The sequence below is a fragment of the Vanacampus margaritifer genome, chromosome 1 (assembly GCF_051991255.1).
Source record: "Vanacampus margaritifer isolate UIUO_Vmar chromosome 1, RoL_Vmar_1.0, whole genome shotgun sequence".
In the NCBI taxonomy this organism is placed as follows: Eukaryota; Metazoa; Chordata; class Actinopteri; order Syngnathiformes; family Syngnathidae; genus Vanacampus; species Vanacampus margaritifer.
Window position 1 is genome coordinate 66252229 of NC_135432.1, and position 21061 is coordinate 66273289.

General features: G+C 38.8%; 1 protein-coding gene across 5 annotated transcripts; it reads left to right on the forward strand.

Annotated features, from left to right (window-relative positions):
• Window positions 1-518: 518 nt before the first annotated feature.
• On the forward strand, window positions 519-20323 carry dtnbb (dystrobrevin, beta b). Of its 5 annotated transcripts, XM_077562662.1 has the most exons (21): window positions 519-859; window positions 1907-1955; window positions 2701-2768; window positions 3105-3185; window positions 3292-3505; window positions 4017-4102; window positions 4387-4541; window positions 5172-5277; window positions 5525-5691; window positions 6607-6731; window positions 10471-10483; window positions 11942-12003; window positions 13271-13361; window positions 13528-13616; window positions 13834-13947; window positions 14866-14962; window positions 15074-15094; window positions 15278-15431; window positions 16077-16166; window positions 16266-16319; window positions 17020-20323. In XM_077562662.1, the coding sequence occupies exons 3-21, from the start codon at window positions 2702-2704 to the stop codon at window positions 17043-17045; spliced, it is 1812 nt and encodes a 603-aa protein (XP_077418788.1). In that variant the 5' UTR covers window positions 519-859; window positions 1907-1955; window position 2701; the 3' UTR covers window positions 17046-20323. The 5 variants fall into 5 exon arrangements, with proteins under 5 accessions (XP_077418788.1, XP_077418784.1, XP_077418787.1 ...); XM_077562658.1 differs by lacking the exons at window positions 10471-10483; window positions 11942-12003; XM_077562661.1 differs by lacking the exons at window positions 10471-10483; window positions 11942-12003 and having other exon boundaries at window positions 6610-6731.
• The last annotated feature ends 738 nt before the right edge of the window (window positions 20324-21061 follow it).

The window sequence follows — 21061 nt, forward strand, 5'->3', positions numbered from 1 at the left end:
AAATATTTGGTTAATTACAATTACATTAGTTATAAATACAATTTTTAAGATGTGATGACTCCAAGACACTCTTGCTTTTGTTTTGACCTGAGCTCAACAGTGGGTTGGTGAGTTTTTCCAGCAAATACATACATTTATCACATTTGTACATTCCGAGTTATGAATATGCAGTAGTTTACTGTATTTTATTATTAAAACAAACACATTTTACATAATACTAATTAATATTTTGCAAAAAAAACTAATAAATTACATGCCACGGTTCAATTTATTTTATTCTATTAAAAAAAAACATTACATTTCATATTGTACATGCATAATTTCGATCAAATTTAATAAATACATAAATGTATACTGATTTAAACAACTGAATAAATATTAAAGTCAGCATACTGAAATAATGAAACATTTCATGCTACGTCATTATGTATTAATTTCATTGTGTGCATGTTAGTATCGTAATCCGGTGCGCCTTTAAACGTCTTGGCTTCGCGCATGCGTGCTGAGGAGCAGGTGACCGCGCATGGCATCTCCGCCGCCGCCGCTGACTTGACTATGCCGAGCGGCGCGTCCGTGTACGCGGCCACCACCACCGCAGTGCTCCGGGGGCTACCGGAGACAACCGAGACGACGGCAACCACGACGATGACGTTGACGTACGGCGGTCCAAGACGCTTCTTCCGGTTGTCGCGCAGACTACTGTGAAACGAGAAGAGTGGCTCGATCTTCCCCCCCCCCCCCTCCTTTCTTTCTTTCTTTTTTTTTTTTTTTGAAACATCCATCCTGGTGCTGATGCAGCGGAGGATGCTGACGGTGCTCTAACTGCAGGATTGGAGGCCAGCTTCCTCGACGCCGGTCGGTGAGAGAAAGACACGTTATTAGGGACGATTATGATTACGATACCGTGATTATGATGTCACTAGTAGACAGATACGGGCGTTTGCGTGTGCGTCATGGCCGCTACACGGGTGATTTTTTTGCGAGATACCGCAGAGCAGCGTCAAGCGGATGCTGAAGGTGCGGTTTGTACGTGAATGCACCTTGAAGCAGCAGCAGCAGCGATGATGTCACTCGCACATTCGTCGTTTATTATGTCATAAAAATGCATTTGAACGCAACACTAAAGCAGGCTTTTTCCATGCAGTCAATTCTTGACAACATAAATCAACGTTTTAGTTTATCTTGCTAAATACTAAATGGACTGTAATATAATGCAGTAGATTTACACAATCAATATGCTGCATATTAAGTTTTGCGTACCTTTTTGCATTAGCTCAAATGTGACTCGAATGTGCGGCTTTGTTATGAGTCACGTTTACATTATATATGATATAATTCACTAGAACTATACGCATATTAATAAGTTCCATTTTGGATGTATCATACTGTAATTCATCAACGTTGCAGTGAGCACATCTGGTGTAGAAAACGCTATATAAGTGCAGTCCATTTACCATATGTAAACATGTAATTTAATCATCCTAAAGTAATAATAAACACAAGTATTTTTTAGTAAGTTTACAGATTTACGATTACAAGTAATTTACCTTTTATTTTAGTATAATCAAATATAGTATAATAATGTCTTTAAATAAAAAAAAAATACGTTTAAAAAATATATTTTTGATAGTAAGGTATATTAAAAATGTTTACATTTTATTTTTATATATTAAGCATTGCATTGTTTATTTCGGTATCATATACTTTTAAAATATAATTGTATATTAATTTAACCATTCATACTAATTGCACGGTTTAAAATAATCCAAAAATGACTGGCAATATTTTATTTTGTATGATGATCATGTGTGTGTAAAATTTGTAATGTATGTTAACTATTTTCTGACATTATTTTAATGCAAGATGCCATGAAGTGTTCATGGAATGTGTCTTCTTTCCCCCCCAGGCTCACAGTTGAAAACATTTCAATTTGCGTGACGTTGAGCCACCGACAGGTACATCTTTTTGTTATCCATCACGTGCTAGCCACCACTAACCCATTAGTTTAGCGAATGGGAAAACAAAAAAGTGTAGAAACAGCCCAGCTGGGATCTTTGGAAAAACTAAAAATAATCCACCTACGAGCACTCCCACACTTCAGATGAGCCATTAAGGAGAAGTCATTTGTTGATCATGCTAGCATGTCTCGCTATTAGCATTAGCGGCAGCTGCCAGCTGGTTAGCTTAGCATAGTCTCATATCAAAAATCATGACTCCTTTGCTATCGATTTTGACAACACATTTGGAAGCACTACTTAAACCGTAGTGACGCAAAACGTGAAGCTACCAGCATTTATTATGACTAAACCGGAAATTACTTTGCGATCCATTTTGTGGATACATTTTTTGTTTAAATATATATATATATATATAGGTACAACTAAACTGCTTTTCTAAATAAGCTAGTCACACATAGCTGGTTAGCTTAGCATACACTTGGAAAAATCGTGAAAAAAAATCGTTTGACAAATTTATATATGTGTGTATTAGGACAAGCGGTTAAGAAAATGGATGGATGGATTTATTTATTTATTTATTTTACCAAGCATTTAGAAATAGCTCGTTAGCTTAACCTAAGCCACTGTTATAATAATAATAATAGTAATAAAACTAGCTCGTGATCTTAGCACAACCTAAGGCACCTTAATAATAATATTAGTAATAAAAAGTCAATCTTGTTCTTTCTTAATGATACCGCAGAATGATCGAGGAGGGCAGCAAGCGAGGCAAGGCCGCTGTGGAGAAAAGGCAGCTCTTCATGGAGATGAGTAAGTGGACGTCATTGGATTACTCTGCCAGGGAGGCTTTATTAGTTTGTTTGCAGCAATGTAGTTTGGTTTAGTGACAGTAGAATTCGTACTGTCCCGGCGTACCGTCTTGTCCTGTCAAGTCCGGTCCTTCCCTGCCCCGACATGCCCTGTCCTGTACAGTTCCTTATTGTCCCACCCCATCCTTCTCTGTACCACCATTCCCTGTCCGGTCCTACCCTGCCTTCTCCACCAAGTAGCCAAGCAGTACAGGTTAATTAAAGTCAAAGTTTTCTTGTTCTTTGTACACTTATATGACCAAAAAAAAAAAAAAAAAATTGTTTTCCTTCTTCCCAGGAGCTCAAAACTTTGACGTGATCCGACTGTCGACATACAGGACGGCGTGCAAGTTGCGATTCGTACAGAAGCGATGCAACCGTGAGAACCTCGGCGGCCATCAGCTACACATGCTAACGCTAAAACCATTTATTAGGAACCTTTTGACTGTTTTTTTTTTTTTGGGTGTGCGTATGTGTGCCATCAGTTCACCTGGTGGACGTGTGGAATATGATCGAGGCCTTCCGGGACAACGGCCTCAACACGCTGGAGCACCACGCCGAGATCAACGTGTCTCGCCTGGAGACCATCCTGTCCTCCATTTACTACCAGCTCAACAAGCGGCTGCCCACCACGCACCAGATCAACGTGGAGCAGTCCATCGGACTGCTGCTCAACTTCATGGTGGCTACCTATGACAGGTGACGTCACTGATTTTTGTCCTGTTCCACACCATCCTGTCTGCACTGTCCTGTCCTGTAACCAGATTTTAATTGAGCTGTTCAAGAAAAAAGTTTTTGGGTGATGTTAAATAGCACTCTACAGATTCAGAAATAATAAATATATAAATAAATACTTTACAGATGCATATAGTAATAACAATGAAATATAATCTAAAAAAAAAATCAGCTGTTATGCATGATAATTAAATTAATTGCAACTGCTTCTGGTATGTGACCACCAGGTGGCAGTATAATACAGTGTCACCAGATGTGTGGTGTAAATGTAAAGGCAAACAAGATCAAAATTGAAACGCTAAATTCATAAAGTCTAATTTCAAAGTAATAAACAAACATAATTAAATAAAACACTCAACGCTACATGAAACAGGACATGACTAAAGCTGCGTGACGTATCAGCGAGACTGAAAGAAAGCTGGAAAGTCTATAGTAAGTGCTGACATATCATTGTTTGACGTTTGCCTTTGTGTAGTGAGAGCCACGGCAAGTTGACGGTGTTCTCCATGAAAGCAATGCTGGCAACCATGTGTGGAGGGAAAATAGTGGACAAACTGCGCTGTAAGTACATTTACGCACATAGCCTTTTCTTGGGGAGCCACATAACAATTTGCAATCAATTATTTGAAGTACAGACAGGCTTCAAATGGGGATCAGCGTTTCAGTACAACTAACATAATCACCCACTTACAGACAATTAAGCACTGATATAATTGAAACTTTATTCTTCTATTATTACAAATGTTGTCTCTAAAAATATGAATTTGTGCATTAATTGAAACAGTTCTTTTATTTTATAACACGCACACAAAAAGTTTTTCTTTTCTTTTTTTGTCACCTGCCAGACATCTTCTCACAGATGTCGGACTCAAGCGGCGTGATGGTGTTCGCCAAGTTCGACCAGTTCCTTCGCGAGGTGCTCAAGCTCCCCACAGCCGTCTTTGAGGGGCCCTCCTTTGGGTACACCGAGCACTCGCTCAGGACGTGCTTCCCCCAGCAGGTGGGAGGGCCACATTGCAATCCATTCTTCACTCCATTCACATTTTTAACGATTAATGCCAGTTTGTTTTTTGTTTTTTTGCCTGGATGATTCTTTTAAAATGATTTAGTGACATTATAAATTAAATTAGATAAGATGTTCCCAGGTGTTTGGGAGACTTTATTATGGTCCAATGAAACTAAGATCGGCAAAAGCTATATTTGGGGCAGACACATCGCTGATCATCACCAAACATCGTCAAACATCAGCAGCATCGTGCTTTAGTCCTGTTTTTCTTCAAGTCAATGTGGAAGGAATTATAAAGTCCTGGCAAAAAATAAAAAGGTAAAGAAAAGCCTACTAGAACAGCTAAACTTTATTTTGAGTTAATTAGAAGCACTTAAAATGGTGGCAGTGGTGTGATGACTCCCATGTAACATGAGTTTAAATGTGATTGGTCAATTCTGAACAGCCCATCCCAGTTTTAAGAGGGTGTGCACACTTTTGCAACCCCATGACCTCAGGGTTTTGTTTTGTTTTTTACTGGCGTCTGAAAAAGATTGAGTTGTACAAGTTGTAGGCCACATTAATGGTGAGAAATCTTCTTTTCTGTGCGTGTGTGTGTGTTTGTGCGTGTGTGTTTGCGTCCAGAAGAAGATCACGCTGAACACGTTTTTGGATGTCTTGATGGCGGACCCTCCACCTCAATGCCTCGTATGGCTGCCGCTCATGCACCGACTCGCTAACGTCGAAAATGGTACGTTTGTTTGTGCTTTTGGGCATCCGCAGCGCGCTCTGACAAAAATGAGGAAGTAGATGAGTTAACGGTAGAAGCAGGCATTTCTCTGCATGTTTTCCCATGTCGCTCTAAACTTAACCCAAGCTAGAACAATCCATGTATATGAATATTGAATATTTGTATGTATACTAACCATAAACCCGAACACTAAAACCTAACCTAAACCTAAACCATAACTATTTGCGATCTTCTGGGTTATTTTCAGTCTTCCATCCCGTGGAGTGTTCGTATTGCCGCAGCGAGAGCATGATGGGCTTCCGCTATCGCTGCCAGCAGTGCCACGGGTACCAGCTGTGCCAGAGCTGCTTCTGGAGGGGCCACGCCAACGGACCCCACAGCAACCAGCACCAGATGAAGGAGCACTCGTCCTGGGTAACGAGCAACCAAACGCTTTTTAGCCAACAAAAGTCCAACATTAAATAAAGGCACTGCGTTTGGACATGATTGGAATTGTTGATTGACGACATCTTGAGTTGATTATTTGAAGGAGGTTTTTATTTGTCTGGGTGGGTGAGGCTTTTAATTTTTAAGGTAGGCATTTATCGCTTTTGTGCTGCTGATTATTTTAGGAAAGCTTTTGTTTGCCTTGCAGGGATCGTTTCTTGAGGGAGGTATTTATTTATCAAAAGTTGATGGTTATTTGAGGGAGGTGTTTCTTTGTCTTAAGTAGATCATTATTTGAGAAGGGTATTTATTTTTTTCGAGTTTATGATTGTTTGAAGGAGGTGATTATTTTTCTTAAGCTCATGAATGCTCGAGGGAGGCGTTAATTTTGTCTTATAATGAAAAACTATTTGAGGGCGGCATTTATTTTTCTTAAGGTGATTATTTGAGGGTGACCTTTATCTTAAATTTATGATTGTTTGAAGGAGGAGTTTGTGTTACTTGAGGTATTTATTTGTTTTTAATTGATGATTATTTGAGGGAGGCATTTATTTTTCCAAAGGTGATTATTTGGGGTGACATTTATTCATTTTGAGTTAATGATTTTTTAAAGGAGTAAGTTGATAGGGATGCGTTTACTTGTGTTGAGTTGATTCCTTAACGGAGTTATTTGTCTTAAGCTGATTACTTGAGGGAAGCATTTTTTTTTTTGTCATAAGGTGATAAATGTTCGTTAGTTTCAGCTTTCAAGTCGATGAGTTCCATTAGAGGGTAAGCCACCGTTTGACGAAACGCGATATATGCCAATCTTGACCTACTTATGCAAATGAGGTCTGCTTTGTTGCCGTGGCAACGCGCTGACGCTGTCATCCTTATTGTGGCATTCGTACTTGTCTTTTGCAGAAGTCTCCTGCCAAGAAGCTGAGCCACGCCATCAGCAAATCCCTGGGCTGCGTTCCCATCGGCGAGCCGCCACATCCCGTGTTCCCCGAGCAGGCCGAGCGACCTCAGGAGACCCCTCACAACGTGTAAGTCTTTTCGAAACGTACTTCTTATGAGCGTCATCAAAATTACCAGTAAAATCGGAAATTAGATTTTAAAAAAAATATTAATATGGTAATCTGTGAGTCCATTTACTCCTTATTATGTATGTCTTGGGTTTTTGTTGCTGTCGCCGTCATTTGGTTGGCATTTCAGTGTGCATCAATGGGCAGAGAAGTTGTCAATCATTCTCAACAGATTGTGAGCTCACTCATGACATATAAATGCTGTTTATATGCTCGACTCATTTCCATACTGGGCATTAGTAGAGAGGTTCAATAACACATTTTTTTCAGGCCAATATCAATACGAGTAGATACCGAGTACCGATACCTCGAGTCCTTTTGATATTTAACATTGCATTTAACGCAAAATTGCGACCAAAAAATTGGTGAGCAAAGACCTTTCTTGTTGACGCAGATGATGATTCGCCGATATGTCAAACTGCCGCAGTATAGCGCCAACGGCCAAGTTGCGCAAGCTAGCTCCTCCATGTTTCCAGCTACTTTGTTGATGTGAGCTGTGCTTTGAACTACGGAAGCCGCAAGAAGCATTGGTTTAAAAAAAAAAAGTTTTAAAAAATACATTAGAAATAATTGATAGTCATAGAAAGAGTCAGTATTTCTAAAATACAAATTAAAAAATCAACAACCCTGTAAATCTCCGCCAGCCGTTCCCGTGTTTGTTCCCCTACCCCGCCTGCCCAAACGGGATCGTTCACTGGCACCCCGCCAAGCCTCCACTTTGACTTTCATTGATGAGACATTCGAGGAAAGAGAGTCTCAAATACTGCCAACCGATGAATTGCCTACGGAGAGTCGCTGCTGTTGTTTCCGTCCAACCTCTCCACTATGTGAGCGCTGACTTTGATTCCAACTCCCAAAATCCAGCAGATGCCGTTTTTAACATTTTTACTGGCATCTAACAGCCGTGCTCGCAGAATTTTTGTCAGTCACATTTCTCTGGGATTTGCCTTCAAAGTTTTGTGGGGGGGGGGGGGGGGTGCGTTTACAGAATGTTCCATCCAAAATACAGCAAGACTCGCTTCTTACCCGCCTTGGGCTACAGCCTTTAAAACACTAAAAATAGCACAATAACAGCCAACTCCCTCTACTTCGTCTTAAAGATACCGCATCTTAAGCTGTTTTTGTTTTGTTTTTTACAGAAATACTCTGATTCTTGTTCCTTGACACGTGCTGCTTGCTAGGCAGAATCTCTGGGGCACAATCAGTGTTGCCCTAAATATTTAAGGGGTGGGGGGTTAACAGCTGGACTGTGTGAAGTAAAATGGGTTACATTATTTTTCATCATGGTGGCCTTGTTGCTGGGTAGAATTCATCATAAATGCAATAAAGACTCTTTTTTTTAACTATAGCACCATCTACTGGATGGTAAGTTAATTGCATAGAGTTGCCAAGCCCATTAAAACAGGGATGTGATTTTTCCGCTAATTCGCGGAATTCCGCTTTTTTTCATCTCCCCCCCCCCAAAAAAAAAATTCAGATTTTGTATTTTTATTTTTTTTTATTAGTAGTTCATTGTGTATGCACATGACTCCGACAGATAACATCTTCTGCTATAACAAAGACATTTGTGGTACGCTCTAATATGAGTTACTTTTCATTTGGTCATGATACAATTATTTGTTCATGAAATTTGAACTCTTCAACATTATTTATGTGTTAACTTAGTAATCACATTAGTTAGATATGATGATATTCTCAGTGATAGTTTTTAAAAGCAAAGGCAGTCCAATGTTTTTGAATGTGACTGATTTTGAGTTGACTAAAACTGCCATTTTATATGGGATAGTTCAATATACATTGAAAATTTGAAAATGAAAAAGTGGCAGGAACAGGAAGTCACACAGTAATGACAACAACAATGAAAGTGAAGTAAATAAAGTTGAATGCCATAATGACAAAAAGCTGTTTTTTTAATGTTAGCGCCCTCTGCTGGTCCAAAATCATCATCATCATTATTATTTGTTCTTTCTGTGCGTTGGTCTCCAGCAGAGCTATTAAGATTAGACCCAGCAGACGTAATTCACTTTGCAGTGAGTGCAGTCTATTGGCTTTTTATGATTCGGGATGAAATGACCTCGGGAGTGCAGGGTGGGACGAGGGGGGCCGTTTTTTTTTTTTTAAGCCCCGCCAGGGCCACTAACTGTGAAATATGGCGACAGCGAGGGTGAGTTAACGTTGCGGCTCGACCCTGCCGCACGGCAAGTTCAAGGAAAGCTTTGTCATTCACCAGGAACATTTGCTCCTGCTTCACCTCTGCTGTGCATAATTATTAATGCGACCATTCAATTATGTAAAGAGCATCCGGGAAATATTCCCAGTGCTTACATTATATTCACATTTTGTTAGGTTATAGCCTTATTCCGATTTCTACTCTACGACATACTTTTAATTTTTGTTTTGTTTTTGTTTTTTTTGCTAATTCACCAACACTAAGGAACTTTTCAACCTTGATAAAATAAAACGACGCAATACGCTTGTCCTCTCGGAAATGTGGTCTTCCGTCAGACACAACAATACCGCATTTGTCCATTTGGCGCCGCCATAATCAACTTAAACTGAAAGTTCCTTAGTGCTGCTTTAAGAACACTGCAGAAAGTCAAACCAGGTGAGCAACCGGATTATGATGCCGAAACATACAGAAAGGGAGCTTACAAGTGTTTCTAAGGTTCGTTGTGGTGCCACCTTGGATAGGTAAAAATTTAAATTGTTCCTGGTCACTCTTTGTGGGGCAGGATTATTTGTGCCCTAAACCTAATTTGAAAGAAGAAGAAGAAAAAAGACCTGCCAGCTATGCATACTGTGCTTGTTTCCTTGGCGGAGGGCAGTCACCCTTGTTGCTAGGCAGAATTCACTGGACATCAAGCCAGGAATGACATCAGCCACGTTGACTATGCTCTTTCTGAGGTGACTTGAGTCAGACGGCTTTGCTGCCCCAAAAAATGTAGAACGGAAAAGTAACCCAGGATTTTTTTGGACTGGTTTATCTGGTGGGAGAACCTTGTTGCTAGGCAGAATCTATAGGGCAAAATTATTCCTGCCCCATAGAATGCAAACATGTCAGTCATGTTCACCATGCGGTTTTCCGGGCAAACTGGGACAGATGCAGAAACACAGGGCAGACCAACCCTAGCTTTTTATTCGGATCTAGTTGGTGGATCTGGTGGAAGAGGCGGGAAAAAAAACGGGAGGGCGAGCGAGCGAGCGAGCGAGCGAGAGAGTGCCGAAGAGAATCAATGATGAGTTTCCGTGGAGACGGTAGCAGCCACAGCCTCAGCGTAGTAGCCCAGACTCAGATGTGTTTTTTGCCAAGCGGGCAGGCGCCTTCTCTCCTTGGCGGAGGTAAGCTGGGTGCTGATTGTGGGTTTTACTCTTTGTAGCATGTTTACACTTCATTTGTTTGCTCCTGGGAATGCTGTGATGGCCAAATGAATGCAGGCAATCAAGTAGAATGCGGAAACTTGACAGAAGTGCCTCAAAGTGGATATAAATATATTGTTATCGCCACCTCGGAAATGCCGAACGGGACAAATCATCCTAATGGGGTCTCTCTGCCTTTTATGTGGTAATAATGTCTTCTTGCCCGCTGTTATGCGATTGATTACCCACTCGAAACTCGGCATTGTCATCCCCCCTCCGAAATGGAACGTGAATGCTGAGAGAAATGCCAAAGACACGAAGAATGCCGAATGATGAATCATAGCAAACCTGAGATAGTCAGAATGGGCATATCGCTTTATTTCCTCAATCAACAAAGTCTGTGAAATTATAAACAATTTAAAAAAAAAATGTGAACGTTTCTCAGGATGTTCTAACTCAACAGTGCACTCGATTTTGCTTCAACGCACTTCAAGACATGATTAGTCGATCATTGGTTCCGTTCGATTGGCCAAAATTTTCTTGCAGAAAAAGCATAACAATATTTTGAAATTCTGGAAAAAATAAATATCGCACCCCCGTGGAAAGCAACCATGCTGCTATTCAGCGGCAAAATCAAGCAATATTTTTAAGCCTTAGTTGCTTCAAGACATGACTAATTGACTAAATTCTATTTGTGGAAAAAGAATAACCATATTTTGTAAGGGAAAGAAAAACGATAATTGTTTTCTCCTGAGCACTTTTCACTTTTTGTCTTGTGATTGATCAAAGCAATTTATCAGAACAAGCTGCAGTTTCATGATTTCAAGACATGATTAATCAAACATCAACGCCACATAATCGACCAAATTCTTCTTGCAGAAAAAGCATAACAATATTTTGGATTTGATCATTTGATGAATTAAAAATTTGTTGCACTAAAAAAAACGAGCGACCATTTTAAGTGTACTGTTTTTTCTCAGTCGCATCAAGACATCATTAATCAACCATCAATTCCACACAATCGTCCAAATTCTTAACGATAAGTTAACTAATATGCAAATATGTCCCTGAGTGTCTTTGGATCTCTCTTAAGGCACGCTGCTGTCCACGACCTTGCCTTTTACCCTCCTGCAGAAAAAGCAAAACAATATTTCAGGGGTGAGGAAAAATAATAGCACATGTGTCCTAGAACTGTTCTTTTGATTGATTGTGAATTTTTGGAGTCACGACAAAGCTATTAAGTGGCGACGCACGGCATCGCGAGTGGGAGTCCTTAACTTTAACTCAAAACCTGATTGTGTCTCACTCTTGTGATTGATTATTGATTACTAGCAGGAGCCCTGCCGCGTGGTCGGTAGCATTAACCCTATCAAGCCTGAACCATGAGAGAAAATTCTGGAAAATCAACATATGACTTTTGATTTGTGTCATATTTGATACATTCGGTCACAATGCTTTAAATTCGGACATTTATAACTGTCAAAAATATAATAATAAAAAAGACATATCAAACATATGAGTATTTCCAAAAATCAGAAAGAACATTTCCCACTATTAATAACGTGTATAGGTGTCACTCCTTTCTCAATTGGGGCGATCTTGCAAGGTCGCTGGAAAAGCCATCAGCAGGGGTGATACTGCCCTCTAATGGATTCTCCGTGCAATGCATGTGTCAGATCATATACGTCAGGCTTTTAATGCGGGGGGAAAAAAAATATTATACTCATGAAATAGAGAGCTTAAAATGTCTTGTATTGAATATGATACGTTTGGCGTTGTAGGGTTAAAAGCGCTCTAATCTTGTCTTGTAGCAGCGGCCTGACCGCACGAGCGACACAATGCTCATGTCCTCTGGGGCGGCTGCCCCCACCGAGAGGTAAGCCCCTCCTTCCAAGTGAGGATATTGGCCCAAGTGTCAGGGATTTTTATTTTGCATAAATGCATCTAATTTCAGAAGCATGAGAAAAGCATTCTGATCTTGCGGATTGACATTTCAAGATCTGCGACCCTGTTTCGGGGTTTCGGGCTCCGCGCACTGCGTTACATTTTTTGAACCATAAAAACGGACGAGACGAGACGGGTTGCCCCAATGTGACCAAGTGGGCGTGTCAAGAGTCATAGTTTAGGATTTATTTTGCTCTTCCACCTAAATCTGTTCCCTCCCTGTTTTGAAATGTCATTGGAAACGTGGATGCCGAAAGCTTCCATCTTGCCTGCGGGTGGCGTCACAGTTTTTCGAGGCAAAAAAATTGTTTATTAAGCCGGCGTGACGCTTCTGAAATACTGCGGCTTTCCAGTGGAGATATGCTGCAGGATGAAAGAAAGCAAACGAACGCCGGCTAAATATAGCGTGCTCTTAGCCCTCGATACGTTACATTTCACAGCTAATATTCTTAATTGGCATTTCACTGGTGTTCTTTTGAGGCTGCTACTCTTGTTCTCAAAATCAGATTGACTGCTTTAGATGTCTTTTCGAGGCGAGGAAATAGCATTTGGGTTGAGTTGGATCAGAAGGACAGATTGGCAGCTGAATATTCATCTGCTGTGCAATAAAAGCCGCCTGCTTGCCGTTCATGTGAAGATCTGCTAGCGCTGTCAAGCCAATTTTTGCAAGTACGTGTTGTCCTGATGAATGCACCTGCTTGAAGGGGAAAGTTAGAAAAAAAAATCAGCCCGTTTGACCTGATCGACATGAAATTGGATTAACGTGCATATCATAATGTAGCACATGAAATTGCATATTTCCTTTTGTATGATATTGTATTTGATTAAAGACATTTATGCACATTTAGCTTTTTATAAGATGCAATTTAGCACACTACCCTTAGAGGGCAGTGTTGAGCTTTTGTTGTGAAAGGACGGTTTGGCCAAGTGAACCACAGGAGAAGAAGAGACGGGACTTTAGGGGGGAAAAAAAAGAGAAAAACGCACGATGATGTAGCGCTCCATGGTTGAATGTCTGTTAAGAGCAGAACAGGACACACGGAAAAGACCCATGTTTGAAAGTGAACAGGAAGTCAGCCATTTTGCAGTCAAGTAGCCATCTATCCATCCATCCATGTGATTTTGTGTTGCCCATCTTTTAAAATCTTTTACATGCCCGTCTAGTGAGTCGAACTGAGCCTTTCAACTTTTCCCCGCAGCGTTTTGGAGAGTCCAAGCCGGCTGGACGAGGAGCACCGCCTCATCGCCCGCTACGCTGCACGCCTGGCGGCCGAGGCGGGGAACTCCACGGTCAGAATTTACCGGATATTCACTTTTAAATGAGATAACGTGGCGAAATGGAGAGGGGAAAAAAACCCTGAACATATCCATCTGACTCATTTATTGGGATCGTCCTAATCTTTTTTTTTTTGACTAGCCTGACTCTTGTATTATTATTATTTTTTTAACTTCATAGCAACAATGTCCTCCCTCCGACTTGACGTTCAACTTTGATGCCAACAAGCAGCAGAGGCAACTGATTGCCGAACTGGAGAACAAAAACAGGTGGGAAAAATTCAAACAACCTACAAACCAGTGGGGGTAGCAAACATTTTTGCTCAAGGTTTGATTTTTAACAGAAAATTGGTTGCATAAATGCAACAAATAATATAGTATTCATATATTAAACATTATTTTTGTTTAAATTTTTCTGAATAAAGTATAAGTTAATATGATTTAATTTGACCCTAAGTGTCCAACAAGTGTGCCACGTCTTGTTCAGGGAGATCCTTCAGGAGATCCAGAGGCTTCGTTTGGAGCACGAGCAGGCGTCGCAGCCCACGCCGGAGAAGGCCCAGCAGAACCCCACGCTTCTGACAGAACTCAGGCTGCTCAGGTAACAACTTGCAAAAAGCACTTTTCTTCAAAGAAATTTACCTCATGCTTGATTAAAAAAAAAAAAAAATACTACAAAGATTACTTCCAAATATTACTATGAAAATCCAAGAAAACAGTAAAAAAAAAAAAAAAGTATTAGATTGATTGAAAAAAGAATACTAAAAAATTTAATATTTGACAATAACAATATTCTAAAATATTTTTGATATATATAATAGAAAAGAAACCCTAAATATTTGACAAAATATATTGGATTTATTTTTAAATAAATAACGAAAAAAATCTTAGAAAACACTACACAATTATTTATTACAATGAAAATCCAAGAAAACAGTAAAAAAATAAAAAATAAATAAAAGTATTAGATTGATTGAAAAAAGAATACTAAAAAAAATAATATTTGACAATAACAATATTCTAAAATATTTTTGATATATATAATAAAAAAGAAACCCTAAATATTTGACAAAATATATTGGATTTATTTTTAAATAAATAACAAAAAAATCTTAGAAAACACCACACAATTATTTATTACAATGAAAAGGCAAGAAAACAGTAAAAAAAAAAAAATCTTAGATTGATAAAAAAATACAAACCCAAAATATTTTACAAAATATATTGGATTTATTTTTAAATAAATGACAAAAAATCATAGAAAACATAATATTAAACAAAAGCTATGATTAAAATGTTTGCAGTTTTAGACAGATATATTAGACAAAAATATTTGACAAAAAATTAACAAGAATATTAGAAACAACAGAAACTCTTCGACACAAAAAAGTAAGCTTGTCATAAAATACCAAATGTATATTTTTGATTAAGGCTGTAACATAAAAACTTACACAAACTTTGGGGCTGTGAGTACACTAAAAGTTAACATGAAATGACCCGTGCAATGATGTCCCGCCAGACACCGGAAGGACGAGCTGGAGAGGCGCATGTCGGCCCTGCAGGAGAGCCGGCGGGAGCTCATGGTGCAGTTGGAGGGACTCATGAGGCTTCTCAAGGTTCCAAACAAATCAAAAGCACTTCCATCGTGTGTTAACGTGGCACACTAATACCTTTCTTCTTCTGGGTGAACGATCAATTGATCCCGTCTTCTACGTGCTGGCTGACAGGACGAGGAACAGAAGCAGGCGGTGAGTGGACCTTCATGTATTTTGGATGCATGCTCGGCGGCGACGAGCAATTTAATCAGCTGATACAGATCAGAATCAACAAAAACTGGCCAATTTCGATTGCGAACTACAATAAAATTAGCCGGCGATGACTGTGACATTTCTGTGCTGTGTCTAATCCGCGATTGTGGTCTTCGGTCCCAGCCGGGTGGCTCCCCCCACTCATCGCCCAGCCACGGGGCAGGCTGCTCCATGCCCATGCCCATACGCTCCACCTCGGCCGGCTCCACACCGACACACACGCCCCAGGATTGTATGGCGGGCCTGGGGGGCGACGTGCTGGAGGCCTTCGCTCAGGGTGAGTCCGTGGAAATTGAGCTGGTTTACGGGAATTCAAGTCATGTATTTTTAGATAAGAAAAATAGAATTCTACATATAATCCAAACATACGTTTATATAATGTAAGAATTAAACAGATTGTGCATCATGATAATTCAATGAGCATTGTGCTGCTCATTCTGCTGTGCACGCTTTGGCCACCAGGGGCAGTATAAAACATGCTACGAATTTGATGATGAAACATCGTCGCTACTAAGCTGCAATACAATTGGTAGTTTTTCACATAGGATAAAGATGATCTTTCTGTGACCTTTGTTGTATACTTTGTCTACATATTTTGCTACCGCGTCATCCATGCTAGTGTCATTAGCCTGTTGATGGCGTTTTACATTGTGTTTTAGCATTAAGCTAACAAACCTCCGTAAATCCAAGTTAATGTTTTGTTCAATAAATGTACATTTTTCTTTGTTTTATGTTTAGTTTCGTGGTAAACTTAAAAAGGGGTTTGGCAGTCAATGGCTTGAAAGAAAATACTTGGCGTTTTTTTTTTTAGGAATATCTGCCAAACTGCTTCTTGTCAAGCTTGCTGACGCTAAAGCGCTAAAAAAAAAAAAGTTTTCAAAAAATATGCTTGGCTCTGATTGAAATCCTAATTTCGTGGCAGGTGTACCTCGGAATCTGCGCAATGACCTGCTAGTGGCTGCCGACTCCATCACCAACACGATGTCGTCGCTGGTCAAAGAGCTCCACTCAGGTGAAATCACGCAAAGCACGTTTATGAAAAACATGAAGTGAATAATAAAAAAATAAAAAAATACATAAAAAAATGTTTTATTTACTTTTATTCTTCAAGTGGACGACGGGGCAGATGAGGAGGAGACGAACATGAGGAACGGAGGGGAGAGAGGTAAGACAGACCAAACGCAAACACCATCTAAAAGCAGGCAGTCATTTTTCCAAGTCACTAAAATTAAAGATACACAAAACCTTGAACACTAAATTCATCAAAAGTTTCTTTTCAAAGTTGCTTTTTCTTTGGCTTTTCACACTTCCAATAAAACGGGCAGATTGCCAAGCGATTGCCATTAGGATACTGCCATGTGAGGTTACTGATATTTTAAATATTTCTATGAAGTTACTAAAATTAGTTTGACGTTGCCGTAATTGCTATGAGATTACTTTAATTTCCCTGCGGTTTCTGTTAAATTACTATAAAGTAACTATGTGATTACCAACAGATTACTATGTGGTTACTGAAATCCGTTTGAGGTTAATTGCTATGATTTTAAAGAGATTTCTATACATTTACTTTGAGGTTACTAAAAATGACAGAGATTACTGTAAGATGACTGTCAGATGACTCCAATTGTTAACTATTATTATTATTTTAAATAATGCTGTAAGATTTCTTTGAAATTACTTTGGGATTACAAAATTACTGAGTATGAAGTTTCTGTGATGACTAAAATGAGGGCAATAGTGAGATTACAATTAGACTGCATTGAGATTGATTTGAGGGCACAATTTAACGATTACTACTGAGGTACCAAATATTCTTCTTTACATGTGTCCTGCATTTTTTTATTTTTTTTATTTTTTTTGTGCAGGCACCATGCGAGTACAGAAGCAGTGAAGCCAGAGCTGGTGCAGCGTCATAACGGGAACAATCAGTAATGGCCACGACGCCCGGCAGGCTTTAGCACGTTAGACTACTGCATGCTGTCATCCAAACAGGAGACAAAAAAAAGGTTTCTTGACACACTTAGCCAGTGTGTTGTCCTGTAAGCTCAAAGTCATCATGTACATATTGACCACGCCAATATGGCGACCGTCCCATTGCTTTTTAGCGCTAGCATTGGATTATTTTTTTTATTTTTTTTTTGGTTTTGCATGAAGCGACACTCGTGTGTGCTAATGTGCGCTTGCTACGGCAACACTTTGTGGCTTTGGTAAGAGTTTGGGTGAAAGTCATCCAACTCTCGCAGTGAAGCGTCACACGTCTGTCCAGGCCACTTTCACGAGGAGTTTGGGTTTGAACCCTGGAAGTGGCAAAATCCCAGAAAAAGAAAAAAAACGCACTTTCAAATGGAAATGACCGGCGATGTGCACGTTTCACAGTGTAGTTTCATTTTTTTGTAAACTTGTGCTTCCTGTTGTGATGAACACACATGCCGGATTCCTTGGAAATTGGTGCCGGATGCAAATATTTCCAAGGGATGTTTTGTGTTTTAGTATAGTCGGGTTGCAACGAACGATTTCTTAACCAAATATCTGTCAAGGTTTTTTTTATTTATTTATCGATGAATCAGATGTAGAGAAAACCAGTTTTATTATTTATTATTTTTATTATTTCAAATTGACAGTGCAAAAAGTGCAAAAACAAATGATGACTCAATAGTTTTGTCCGTAACATGTCAAGAAATACGCAAAATATTGATCGTTGCCTTCCAAAGTTAAAGTCTGATTGCATGGAGGACAAATCAGAGATTTGCTGAAATAATGAAGATTTGGACAATTTGATATTTAAAAAAAAAAAAAAAAAAAAGGTCTTCAGATGATTGTTTAGCAACATAGTTTATTAATTCTATAATCAATTAGTTGTGACCAAATCATTTATCATCAATCAATCATTTGTTCCTCCTCTAATTGATAGAAAATGAAAATGGTCGCTATTCACACTCACAATCTTTCCCGGGGAACACGCAGTCCAGATTCTGTGTAAATCGAATGTCCTGGTGCTAGATGCTAACAACAGACCTTTGGGTGTATGACGTGGAATCAAAAGGGGGTGTCAACCTGTGCGTTACATCAAATAGCCACTGGTTGATTTCGTGCGTCGTATCACGATGAACACACGTGCTAAATGTCGTGTCGATCCGATGCTAATGTTTTCAATCTTGAATGGTTGCTAACACTACTAAACGTGATTAGCATTTACTCTTCGTCTCTCAATACACATCACGCTTCGGAATCTAGCATTCACGTTGCATTTGAGAATGCTGGGAAATCCGAGTTATCTCACTTGGAGTTCCTAATCCTTCCCCCGCTTTCTCAAATGCAACAATAGACACAAATACGTAAACGACAATAGACACAAACATTCTTAAGCAGGATATGATTATTTTAAAAAAAATGAAGGCAATTTTGCATATTTTTTTATTTTTGTTAGCTGCTACATTGCTGCTAGTGTGCACAACACAGCAAGGACTTGTTTTGAGTGTCGTGTGTGTTTTCTTGAATGGCGGAATGAGGCAAAAAGTGCAATGGAGCTTCAGCCGCTGCTCAGGGACTGCAGAGCCACAAAACGGGAGCGGGTGAAAAGGTAGTAAAATTCCGTAGGAAATCCGTCACTAAAGTAAAAATGTTTTTTTTTTTTTTTTTTAATGTGTATGAGGGGAATGTTTTGAAGTGCTTTTTTTTTGGGTGAAGCATGTTGGCGATGTAACAGTTTGTGTTTGTGTCTTTTTCTGATGCGACTATTTTTGGATTGCTGCAGCAAAACGAAACGCAATGTGTTCCGAGTACACTTTTTTTCGGGGGGGGGGGGGGGGGCGTGAAGCTAAAATGTGCTGAGCTGGACCACAAAACATTTTGAGCAGGGGTGGGCAAAGTATAGTCCACATATGGCCCGCTCCCCACACATTCCTCAACCCTGCAATATGTTTAATCATTTTTTTCCGTAAATGTGCTCATTCCGTTAAATTTAAAAGATGCTTTCAGTTTATCTTTTTTTCTATTCCGTTATTTCACTTTTATTTATCCTTTGTACCACCTTTCTTTTTTCTTGAGAGAATAGAGAAAAAAATTCAGTGAATTTAATTAAATTCAATTAAAACTACAAATGTGATTCATGCAATTAGTATTAATTTTTTTTATATTAAAATAGTTTAAAATCATTAAATATTTTAATTAAATAGTTTATTATGTTAAATGCTATTTATATTAAGTAATTAATTAGAATGTAATATTAAATGGATTTAAATGTATCAATTCAGTTGTATTAAATTATCTAAATAATAGATTTTTTTCTTTTTTGTATTACAATAAAACCTAATAATAAAAAAATAAAAATCCCCTTTTTTCTTTTTTATCTTTTCTCTAGTAGTTTTCAAAGTAGAAAAAAAAATCATCCATCCATCCATTATCTGAACAATTTATCCTCAATTATATTAAATTGATCATTTGAAATTTATAGTGTAATTAAATTAATGTAATTAATTTCATTTTTATTTATTATGAAACAACTTCAAATGTAATTACAAATACCTCAACTTGAAATATCCTGGCCTTAAAAAGTGAAATGTGGCCCTTGAGTACAAAAATGTGCCCACCCCTGGTTTTGAGAATCCGGCACCTTCTACAAGCGCCGTACACTGTGTTAAGGAAAAAAAACAAAAACAAGCTCCACTTTTTGTCGTTGTTCCACCTTGTCCTGCTTTTTGGCCTTTATTTGTGTGACCTCGTTGGTCGGTTGTCTTCTCGTTGACGTTTGTGCCAAACGGAATGTCCGCGTTCAAATATGTGTGTGTGTGTGTGTGTGTGTGTGTGTGTGTCGGTGTCGGTGTCACCATCAATCATTCACATAATGCCTGGACATGCTCGCATTTAAATGGAAAACGCTAAAAAAAACAAAAAAACTTTATTTCCTGTACAAGCAGAGCTCTTTGGTAACACAAGTGGTGGGATTCTTTTTTTTTAAGTATTATTATTATTGTTTCTTTCAAACAATGTGCAAAAAAACAAATGTTATTTATTGAAGTCTCTGTGTGTGTGTGTGTGTGTGTGTGTGTGTTTATGCTTCTGCTATACATTTTGTTTCATTTTAAAATACTTTACCTGAGAAAAAAAGGCCACCTGTCTTTTTTGTAAATACATCAAATGTGAAATATTAAAAAGAGATTTAAAATATTGTTTGGCAGTGGTGTCATTGTTTGTCACGGCCGCGAGACAGTCCAGGTCAGGGGCCGCCATCTTACATTGCCACGATTGCTCACAACTTCTGTTGGGTTTTGGCTGACAATACTGTTCTAACTTATCAGTGCGTGTTTTACGCCAGAATATCTGTGTGGTGTAATGAGAGCCTGTCATTGTTCATTGATATAAAAGTCCCCGGTTGCGGCCACTGACTGACGCTTACTCTCTGTAGCGAGAAGGGACGCCACTGGCAGCCATCTTGTGTTGCCATTCATTCAAAGAAGGTTGCAGCATGGCTTTGTGGACAAGAGTAAGAGGGGTGAGTAGTAGTAATGATTTTTAAAAGTGTAATGTACATTTTTAAAAGGTATTTTCACACTTGTAAAAAAATGTTTGTTTGCATTTTAATATTATTAGTACTACTTTAATTTGTATATTCTTATTTATATATCCCTTTGGGGGAAATTTGTAGTTTTTTTTAACACTTTCTGATTTAAAAAAAAAAGAAGAAGTTAAAAATAGTTTTTTTTTTAAACAAAATTTTGAATACATGCTTGTTGCTTGGCGAGCCATGTAAACAAATACATGTTTTGACAAAGTTGCATGAAAAAGCATGTCGACCTTTGGAAAATACCTGTTTTTTTTTGTATTAATTGATCATAAAACATGATCGGATCATCGTGTAAAAATCACAATAGATAGTTTTTTGTTTTTTTAACTAATATCGCAGATTCA

What these genes read in the sequence shown, in the direction of transcription:
- dtnbb (XM_077562662.1), top strand. Translation starts at nt 2,702, where the DNA reads ATGATCGAGGAGGGCAGCAAGCGAGGCAAGGCCGCTGTGGAGAAAAGG. An exon ending in ATGGTGGCTACCTATGACAG is followed by an intron (nt 3,506 to 4,016) that starts GTGACGTCACTG and finishes GCCTTTGTGTAG; the next exon opens with TGAGAGCCACGGCAAGTTGA. An exon ending in TGAAGGAGCACTCGTCCTGG is followed by an intron (nt 5,692 to 6,606) that starts GTAACGAGCAAC and finishes TGTCTTTTGCAG; the next exon opens with AAGTCTCCTGCCAAGAAGCT.